Source organism: Coregonus lavaretus (assembly GCF_964263955.1).
Source record: "Coregonus lavaretus genome assembly, chromosome: 5".
Classification (NCBI taxonomy): Eukaryota; Metazoa; Chordata; class Actinopteri; order Salmoniformes; family Salmonidae; genus Coregonus; species Coregonus lavaretus.
In genome coordinates, this window is record NC_139992.1 from 40,261,737 (window position 1) to 40,272,382 (window position 10,646).

At 43.3% G+C, this 10,646-nt stretch overlaps 2 protein-coding genes across 2 annotated transcripts; one reads left to right on the forward strand and one right to left on the reverse strand.

Annotated features, from left to right (window-relative positions):
• Window positions 1-218: 218 nt before the first annotated feature.
• On the forward strand, window positions 219-2,969 carry LOC311129177 (protein SCO2 homolog, mitochondrial-like). Its single transcript, XM_084161490.1, has 2 exons — window positions 219-360; window positions 807-2,969. The coding sequence occupies exon 2, from the start codon at window positions 808-810 to the stop codon at window positions 1,762-1,764; it is 957 nt and encodes a 318-aa protein (XP_084017616.1). The 5' UTR covers window positions 219-360; window position 807; the 3' UTR covers window positions 1,765-2,969.
• LOC311129176 (condensin-2 complex subunit H2-like) lies at window positions 2,083-10,134 on the reverse strand. The gene is made up of 19 exons (XM_084161489.1): window positions 10,005-10,134; window positions 9,605-9,719; window positions 9,263-9,364; window positions 8,338-8,399; window positions 7,231-7,309; window positions 7,022-7,090; window positions 6,787-6,866; window positions 5,902-6,068; window positions 5,451-5,596; window positions 5,132-5,233; window positions 4,951-5,014; window positions 4,742-4,843; window positions 4,621-4,665; window positions 4,451-4,521; window positions 4,152-4,344; window positions 3,806-3,855; window positions 3,587-3,688; window positions 3,239-3,388; window positions 2,083-2,969 (listed from the first exon to the last, which is right to left on the reverse strand). Exons 2-19 carry the CDS (start codon window positions 9,710-9,712, stop codon window positions 2,823-2,825), a joined length of 1,839 nt encoding a protein of 612 aa, XP_084017615.1. The 5' UTR covers window positions 9,713-9,719; window positions 10,005-10,134; the 3' UTR covers window positions 2,083-2,822.
• Window positions 10,135-10,646: the final 512 nt, after the last annotated feature.

Below are 10,646 nucleotides of genomic sequence, written 5' to 3' on the forward strand. Positions count from 1 at the left end.
TAGGACGCAAACAGAGATATACACGAATCTGCCGATGTGACTTCAACATGTAACATTTTTCTGTCCTAACTCTTTTGTAACAACACAATTGTCAGACACATTTACCAATTGTTGTATTATTCATAATAGTCGTTTTTGTTTTGTTTATTTATTACATATCGGGGTTGTCGAATAAACATATATGAAAAGACGGTGGTCATGTAACAGCACCATCAGCCAGGAAGTTGAGGTAGCTAGCCTAGCTATGTTATCCATTTTGCCATCATAATGGGATATTATAAGAACCTGCATATTGTATGAAAGCATGACTACTTCAAAGACCTCCGTCATTGCTCATAAAAACTTCTGCATCTAAATCAGGTAGCTTGTTAGCTAGATAGCTAGCCACTCAAGCTGGACATGAGAATGATGCAGTTTAGCTCGAGAAGCCTACTAGTAGGACTACTGTCTTTGTAGTAGTGCTGTGTTGCTGATGATTGTGGTATGGTTTGACAGTGTCAGGACAATTACAGAGCTAAATCCTGTGGTGTTATTAGACTGAATGGGCTAGTATGCCTTGGGAACACACAGCTTGCTTACGTTCTCACTTTATTCTGGTTTCCCTTAGTTACCATAGCCACAAAGTCAAAATTGGCTATATCTTAAAAATGCATAAAATATTTTTTTGGTTAGGCGTAAGGTTAGGTTTATCACTCACATTTTAAGAAGAGAAATTGTAGAAATAGATTTAGTTTAGACTTTGTGCCTGTGGTAACTAGTGACGACCCCTTTATTCTCCACCCCTCCTGTTGGTTTGCTGTGGGAAGTATGCTGTGTCTGGAGAGAAGGATGCTGGGACTTGTAGCCTTCATAGGGGGTGACCTCCATGCTACGTCTGGGAGACTCCTGAGATGCACCTTGAAGTCTTCAGCAGTCCAACAGACTTCTGGCTCCACACACCACCTCCAGATGGCGTGGCTCTCCTCACAGGCACCTGTCTGTGGACACCATACCCCTAAACATAGGACAGGGCTGTATGGGCCTTTTACACACCCACAGCAGACACTGGGGAGTTCCCGTGGCCCCCTCTCCCTCTTTACCCAGAGGGCCGCCCTCTCCCAGGGACCCAACACCTCCACAGCCAATATCAGGCTGCAAACACGGCTGGTGGTCACCCTGCTGTTCGGCGGGGGTCTGCTTGGCACCTGGTGGTACGTGCATAACGAGAAGCAGCAAAATCACCGAATGCAGCGTATAGAGCAGTTGAAAAAGGTGACCCTGGGCCAGGGAGACTTCAGCCTCCTTGACCACAGGGGGCACCGCAGGACCAAGAGAGACTTCCTGGGTAGCTGGGTGCTCCTCTACTTTGGCTTCACCCACTGCCCTGACATTTGCCCCGATGAGCTGGATAAGATATCTGCTGTGGTCAGCACTCTGGACAAGGACCCGTCTCTCCCTCCGGTCCAACCGCTGTTTGTGACGGTCGACCCGGAACGAGACGACGTGGCGGCCCTAGAGAGGTACGTGAAGGACTTCCACCCCCGGCTGATCGGCCTGACGGGTACCCCAGAGGAGGTGAAGGTGGCGGGGAAGGACTACAGGGTGTATGCCAGCGCTGGACCTAAGGATGAGGACGGGGACTATATAGTGGACCACACCATCCTCATCTACCTGGTCAACCCAGATGGACTGTTCCTGGACTATTACAACAGGATGAAGGATGACGTGCAGATTGCTGAGAGCATCAGGAACCATATGAAGAGCTACGTCAAACTCCCTGAGTGAATGACTGTAACCACGCCAACAAGACTATCAAAGACCTATAGTATGGTACATTTAGGCTGAACCCAAAGTCCAGATAACAATAATCCTCCATCAGAAATGAGGCCCTGTGTTGAATTATTCCCAGACCAGACTGAACCACAACAATATGGACGCTTCACCGAGGCTATGCTGATTCTGTGTGTGCAATAAATTGTTTTTGTCTGACACTGAGAATTACCTGGATATGAAATTATCTTTATACTAGTCTTTAGTGAAGGGCCCTGGTCATTAGTAGGTGTTGCAATATTGAAAGTGTCTTCATATAATCTTAGTAAAATCCACACGCTCATGTTTTGTTTTATACACATTTTTGGCCAGAGTAAAACAAGTATTTTCCCTTACAAACCAGTTAAACAATTTCCCAATTTAGGTTATATTCTCTTGAATGAAAGTAGAAAAAGGATTAAGGTTTTCTTAAAAGCTCTCTCATCTGATATAGAAAACGTATGTCATGACAAACATTGGGAAAAGGGTGATATTCTTAGGGTTAGTCAATTAACACTACCAACACACCCTGAGTGCGACATTTGGTAAATATCTTGTGTAGATGCAGTTGAAAGAGATAAAAAGAGCTTCTTTCTCTTGAGATAACCAGAGGAATACACAGACATACAGAAACACCAAAGATCAAACAATAGACAGGAGGTTTAAATTAAATAAGAGCAAGTACGTGAGTGAGCGAGAGAATGGGTGCAGCCAGGTCATGATGATAGAGCAGGTCAGTACTAGTGGTCCGGTAGGCACAAGTGGCGTCACACACAGGAGTGTGTACCACGTTTCAGAGTAATGTTCGGGTGTGTAAGTCCCCTGTAGCTCAGTTGGTAGAGCATGGCGCTTGCATCGTTTCCCACGGGGGGCCAGTATGAAAATGTATGCACTCACTAACTGTAAGTCGTTCTGGATAAGAGCGTCTGCTAAATGACTAAACATTTTTAAAAATGTAAAAATGTAGTCCCCACTGAGTAGGAGGCAAGAGCTCACACACACATGATCAGGTTCAGGAGATGAATGGGTCTGGGTCATATAGGGTCTGAGGTTGCTGCTGATGCAAGGGCATTCTTGAATCGTTGGTTGGCCCTGTGTTTGCTGAGCAGAGTGAGTCCCATGGTGTCAATGCTTTCCTCGAGACCCTCACTCCTGTCGATCTCCACTGTGTAGTCATTGGCCTGGAGAGGAGATTGCATGATAACCTCAACCTGATAACACAGTGTCCTAATGGTAGAGTAATGGAGTTACTATAGACAAATACATATTGTACTAGAAGCTATCAAACTAATTTGTCATACAATAAAATCAAGTATCTCTAAATATCAAGTGTTCAGTTCATTGTCAAGACTATAAACTCCAGACAGTGGCTGATTACACTTGATTAGATTGTGGTGTTGATTAGATTGTGGTGTATTAAATTCATTCAATCACACACACACACACTCACCAGCTGAAGGGAAGCCAGCATGTACTTGCAGGCCTCGAAGTTGTCCATGCCATGGACTACAGAGGCGAAGGTCCTCCTCTGGCCCACACTGCTCAACGCTGCTACGATCCTGTCCCCATAGTCATGGATGTCAAAGGTAGGACGCTCCTCCTACAGAGACATGGGGTCAGGAGTGTCAGGAGGTTTAGCCAACAGATCACACATCATGCCACACTAGAAATCACCAAAAGGGTGAACAATGATAATATAATATTTGATTAGAATAGATCCTTTGTCAATTTTTTCAATGAAAATTGGTTAATCTACAGCGAAATGTCTGGAAAGTATATACCGGTAATTGAATCTTACCTGATAGGTGAGCTCCGGTCGTATTTTGTCCTCCCATTCCTTCACTCTTTTCGACAGCGCTGTCTCCTGGGCATAACCCTGGGAATTCACCAGGAACTGCTCCTGAAATATGAAAGAAGTGGGGGGAACATCAGGAACATCAGTGGCTAGCTACACAGAACCCTCTAGTATTCCTCGCTGGAACATGACCCAGAAAGACTGGTGCATTGAGACACGTACCACACTCTTCTTCACCAGGTCTTCGTAACTCAGTCCGTCCATGTCTGCCCCTGGCAGCAACAGAAACATTGTAAACATACTATCTTTGCCTATGATTGCCTACAGTGTCTTAAAACATTCTGAATGGTCCACAATGTGTTTTTTAAATCTGTGTTTTTTATTGTCAAGTAACATATCATTGTGGAGTGACACTAATACATTAGTCTAACTCTACAGTCAGTCAATGGACATAGACACACAGTCGAGACCTGATGGCTCGGTTTACACCTTGCCTTAAAATGTGTGCAGTTAATAGCAGGTGTGGATGTGGTCTGAGAGATAGAAAGACAGACAGGACAGTGTCTACCTGGTATGAAGTCCTGTCCACTCAGGAAGTCAGCCGGGGCTTCATCAGTCAAAGGGTCATGTTCATTGTCAGAGAGGTCATCGTGCAGGCCTAGCGGGTCGTGGTGTCTGAGGCCCTCTGACTCCTCCTCCTCTTCTCTCTCGTCCAGTTGCAGGTACGTCCTTCTCAGCTCCTCATCAGACACAAACACACCCTGTCAGGGCAAAAGGCTGTATGTTCAGTACATACTCATACACACTCAACACTAAAAACAGCAACAAATGCTCCTTGCAGCATGACCCATAGCAGTACACACATACCGTTTTTCTAAGAATCCTTTTCCGGGTCTTCAGCTTGTCTTTCATTTTACTCATATAGATGTAGTTCAAGTCTGTAAAAGAAACACCACTTGCTGTAAGCGCCATATAATCGCGGGTCCAAAAGATAACTCCTCTATCTCCTGACATTTAGTTATGAGATCCACCATTACCTGTATACGTGGGTCCATTCTTTAGCCTGGGTTCAGGGGGGTCATCTGCAACAAGAGGAGGCATTTGTCAGGTATATACCATCCTATTTAGTCTTCATAGACACACCAACACACAACTTACAGGTGCCAGTGTACCAGGTCCAGAAGTCCTGCAGCGCAGAGGGGCCTTTCCTTTTCCTCTTCCCAGAATCATCAAGACCTGGAGGAACCTTATAACATTTTCCTATGGCGAAAGAACACACACATTTAACACAGGCAGGCCCCCTCATAGAAAATACACTGTGATACTCTCAGTGAGTAAGAATCTTATCGATAGGAAAGGGTTCTCACCTGTTTTCAGAGGCTTGTCCTCTCCGACTGTATCATAAAGGTCATGTAACCTCCATATGTTTGCCTGCATCACAACAATCATCACATCAAAGACAAAAAACAACGAACGTATTAGAATAGTTATTTTCCATCTCTAAATGTGTGGTGGTTTATCCATCGTGGTTGTGATGGGTAACCGTACCGTCTGAGCCCTCTCCTCCTCCATCCTCTGTTTGTCCTGCTCCTCCTCAGAGAGCTGCTGGACTCCTTTCCTCTCCCTCAACATCCTCCCTTCACTGGGGGCCTGGGAGAGAACAAGTTAGAACACACTGATACAAGACATAAATAAACCCAACCCAACACATGGTGATACAAATCTTACACAATTCAACACAAGGCCCCATAAAAGGGGTTACTAGCTGTAATGGAACTAGGCATGTATGATACCTACGGTTCCTCTGTATGTATGTATGCATGCCTGTGTGTGTGTGTGTGTGTGTGTGAGATTTCTACGTTCCTACCCGGTGTCTGTCAATATGTTCCTCAGGTCCCTGGTCCATCTCCATCCCGTTGTCCTCCAGGGGCAGGAAGTTCTCCGCACCAGCATCACCACCATCCCCCCCGGCAACGCCCGCCCCGGCATCCCCTGCTGCAAGCTCTGCATCACCTGGACACAACAACAATAAGGATGTCAGCACCCAGCCTTAGCTTAGAAATATACATTAAAGAACCGTATATTCCATTTGAGCTGGTCCTGGCAACATGGTATGGGATTTAGTGCTCTGTTGAGATTGTTGGAGGCTAAACACATCACAAACACTCCCAGCCCACTCACAGAGAAACCAAATCTATGATTCGTTTTCTCTGATCAGTTGGCTGTTTTGGCTTGACTACAGTTGTGTAGTGTATAGACCTAGACACAGTAATTTACATCTGTCGATATACTGTATCCATATCTATATGCCTCTCTACCTTGGTGCTCGAACAGGGTGACTGGGGCCAGGGGTGCGTCAGACAGGGCGTCCCTGAGGAAGTGGGACTGAGAGGAGGCCAGGAAGAGGCGGATGATACCGAGGGCGTCCGGAGTGAACGTGTTCATCCTGAAGTCCTTACAGCTGCCCAGCACCTCTCCCTTCAGACTGCAGCACATACACACAGGGCACACACAAACATTGATATGACAGCCCTCTACAGAAATTAGTTCCATCAAAAAGTAAGGCAGCTACAAATGGCAAGGCTTAAAATGTTTCATAGTTGTTACGTACCGTAATTTTCGGACTATAAGCCGCGCCTTTTTCCCATTTTTCGACCCTGCGGCTAATCTATGCGATATAACGGTGCGGCTAATCTATGGATTTTTACAGCTAACGGCCACTAGAAGACCTCCTAAATCTATGGATTTTACAGGTTACAGTCCACCAACTTTAACTCTATGGGCTCTATGACCGGTCCGCGCCCCCCACCTTTAAGCGGCGGGCTCCAGCAGGAAAAGCTGGAGGCCGGAAAAGAGTGAGACAGGTAGCGCGCAAAAGTAAAAGTGGAACCGAGAGTGGTACGAGAGACAGAACGAGAGACAGAACGAGAGCAAGACAGACAGACATTACGAGAGCGAGACAGTTTGTCTCTTTCCCGACAATCCCCTCTGTGCACGAACCCTTACATATGGTAATTAAACATTAAAACACCTGCGGCTTATAGTCCAGTGCGGCTTATATATGTACACATCATTCAATATCATTCAATTTAGCTGCTGCGGCTTATACTCCGGTGCGCCTTCTAGTGCGGAAAATACGGTAGTTATTCTACAGAAGAGTTCATCATGTTGAAGGCAGTTTAGGCCGTGGACTTGGCACCCACCTGATGAGAAGCAGCTTCTGTTTCTCAAACGCCTCAGGAGGAATCAGAGACTCAGGGGGAAGAGGGGCCACGTCCACATTCTAAGGAACACACAGGACAATAATTTACACAGATAGAATCCTGGACACACACACACACACAAATCAGTTAGTCTGATTGAAACACCAATCAATATATTGTACATTCTGGAGGGGCATTTATAAAGGGTTAAATGTTTCCAGAGGGGGACACTCACCATGTTGGTCTCATTCTTTATCTCTGACTTCAGTGAGACATCTGTTGTATCCTGGTCTAAGGAGTCAAACTGGAGAAACAGCAAACATCAGTAAAATCCAGCGATAACAGTGTTGGGCCGGAACTAAAGCCTGCTAAACACACCCTATGGCACTCTTTGGCAAGGGTTTCCTAGCCCAACTGACACCGCCCCCAGCTCCACTCTCTTACCCCGCCGTCATCATTAGCATTGTTGGATGAGGCCCCATCCAGGTCATCCTCTCCAGATGTCACTGCTCGTTTATCTTTCCTGTAAATGACAGGTACAAATCAATGGGAAATGAAGTGAGGAAGTAGAGCACCATAAAGACTGGTGGCTTGAGTGGTGCTGTGTGTTCACAGGGAGCGAGGCAGGGTACAGTGCCTTCCGAAAGTATTCATACCCCTTGACTTATTCCACATTGTGTTGTGCAACAGCCAGAATTCAAAATTGATTACATCTGGGGGGGTTATCCCGCACCCATCTACACACAATACCCCATAATGACAAAGTCAAAACATGTTTTTAGACATTTTTGAAAATGAAATACAGAAATATCTCATTTACATAAGTATTCACACCCCAGAGTCAATACATGTTAGAATCTCCTTCGGCAGCGATTACAGCTGTGAGTCTTTCTGGGTAAGTCTCTAAGAGCTTTGCACACCTGGATTGTACAATATTTTCACATTATTCTTTTTTTAAATTCTTCAAGCATTATCAAGTTGGTGTTGATCATTGCTAGACAGCCATTTTCAGGTCTTGCCATAGATTTTCAAGCCAATTTTTGTCAACTATAACTAGGCCAACGCTTTGTATTCAAGACATAAAGTTAATTTCTTTGACATATTTGTTTGCAGTTTTACTTTAGTGCCTTATTGCAAACAGGATGCATGTTTTGGAATATTTATATTTTGTACAGGCTTCCTTCTTTTCACTGTCTTCCTGTGTTTGAAATTCACTGCTCGACTGAGGGACCTTACAGATAATTGTATGAGTGTGGTACAGAGATGAGGTAGTAATTCAAAAATCATGTTAAGCACATTTTTACTCCTGAACTTATTTAGGCTTGCCATAACAAATGGGTTGAATACTTATTGACTCAAGACATTTCAGCTTTTAATTTCTTATTAATTTGTAAAAATGTCTAAAAACATTCCACTTTGACGTTATGGGGTATTGTGTGTAGGCCAGTGATACAAAATCTCAATTTAATACATTTTAAATTCAGGCTATAACACAACAACATGTGGAAAAAGTCAAGGGGTGTGAATACTTTCTGAAGGCACTGTACTTACTTCTTGTTTCTGTCGTTGATGTAGTCCAGAGTTTGGTACACCAGGTTGTACAGATGCTCCACCTGAATCAAACAATAATACATTATAATAAAGTGTTTCCCTTATATTCATTTAGCAGTAGCGGGCTGCTAAATCGTTGCCGCTCCACAACAAATACGATAAAAAAATGATATATGATTTTGTTTTGAAAATAATTTGAGGGATGGAAAAACTTTTCAGTGTATACTTAAACCACTAATGCCAGATATAAAGTATGTAGAAAAGATCATGGCGCAATATATTTTTTAATAAGATCATCTTTGAGAACTAACAATCACCAAAATAAAAACTAGACATTGGGGGAGAATCTAAAACGTTAAAAATGTCATGGCATGGAGCCCCCATTGATTTTGTTATAACGTTTGAGTCACTCAGATAGCATAGGAACATGGCATAAGCCATGGCAAAATGTGTAGAATTGCAGGAAATTTGCTTTGAAACTGCAATTTCTCTCAGCCCCATGGCAAAATGTAGAAGAATTGGAGGATATTAGCTTTAAAACTGAATTTCTCTCTCAGCCAGTCAGCCCCTTGACAAGAAATGTGTAGAATTGCAGGAAACAAGTTTTAAAACTGTAAAATTCTCTCCGCCCCATTTCGAGGGCCTCTAAAAAATGTTGGTCGGAGACAGCGCCGTTGGCCACGCCCGCTAGCACGACACCCCCACTTTGCTGAAACAAATCCTAGGGGAAACACTAATAATAACACATTTGATCTGTAACATGCTTTTCAAAAACTCAAGGTGCTAACAATACCAATATCGTAGTTATACCACAGTTGAAATAAAATTAATTGTCTTGGATCACAGTTACTTTTGGACAACAAGTCAGGAATATTATATGAAACCAGCCTATGATGTTCTTCTTTTCTACCAAGCAACTTCTCACCTTCTTGCTGTAAATGCATGCTGAGCCTTGGATAAGCAGCGCTGCCTCTGCAAAGTTCAGAGTGGTTTTGCCCCCATCGAAGGAGATGCACATCTCATCCAACTGCCAGACCATAGAGACAATATGACAGTGGTAAATGCAGTGTATATCAATGTGTAAGAGGAAAAGCTTTCTGAACAGTCTACTCCAGCCTTAGTCTGTGTGATTTTCAAACCAGTTGGTGACTCCATTGATTAATTCAAGGCTGTGTGTTGACACACAACAATGTTGTTAATACAGTTCTTGAAGTCTATTTTGTTTCCATGATTTACCCCATAATGCATGCCACGGGCTCATTCCTACCTCCTCCAGATAATCTGCCAACTCCGAGGCCACATCAATGTCCCAGTTTTTCGTGAGCTCCCGGATAGGCTGCAACAAATGGGCGAATCGAGTCTCCACTGTGTCCATGGTTCCACTTAAAATGAGAGATCATCAAATCATGTCAGATTTGAATCAGTTTGATTTTTTGAAAAGCTAACACTATATTCAGTAGCTATCTACAAAATAGATTGGTTGACATTTAGCTATCTAGCTAGAGAACGTTAAAGTTCACAGATGAAAATTATATTTGGTTTATATAGTCGCTAACGTTACTAGTAGTACTGTATACACCATTACTGTAACGTTAGCTAGCTAGCCAGCTACCAAAATGTTTCAACACAGACATACATTAAATGCTATATGTGGCTATTACACTCACCAAATTATTTCCAATCACTGTAGGCGTTGATTCACAAAATACGAAGGTGACCCAAATATTTAATATTTGTTGATCAACTTTAGAGCCCTTTCAAAAGAACCGCGCGTCCACCATTTTTATTTATTTATTTTATTTTTAGCGCGAGATTTTCTTATTCGCCGACTGTTTCCTCTCTGACGTTAGCGTCAACAGAGCTAGGGCTTATCTGCTTTGCTGCCATCTACTGACAGGAGTACCACTAAAAAATAGCATGAACCCTTCTCACCGAAAGATGGAGCACTTGGATTTTATATTTACAAGCCATCATTGAATAAATGTGATGACGTTCGACGCTTGTGGCCAGTTAGGCTGCGTTTAAACAGACAGCTCAAATCTGATATAATGTCTTATCAGATCAGATATTTTGTCAATAATTTGACAAATATTTATATCAGAATGTGGCTGCCTTTGTAAACGCAGCCTTAGTTATCGTTTGGAAATCAAACGAGCACCTGTGTGTCATATCAACGCTTTTGATTTTTTATTAAAATACCAAAACATCAACTAATATCAGCAATGCAACATTTCGTTTTATGCAACATTTCTCCAGTTGGTGTATACATTTTCCACTTTTATTGCATATAGGCCTAATTCACACAATGT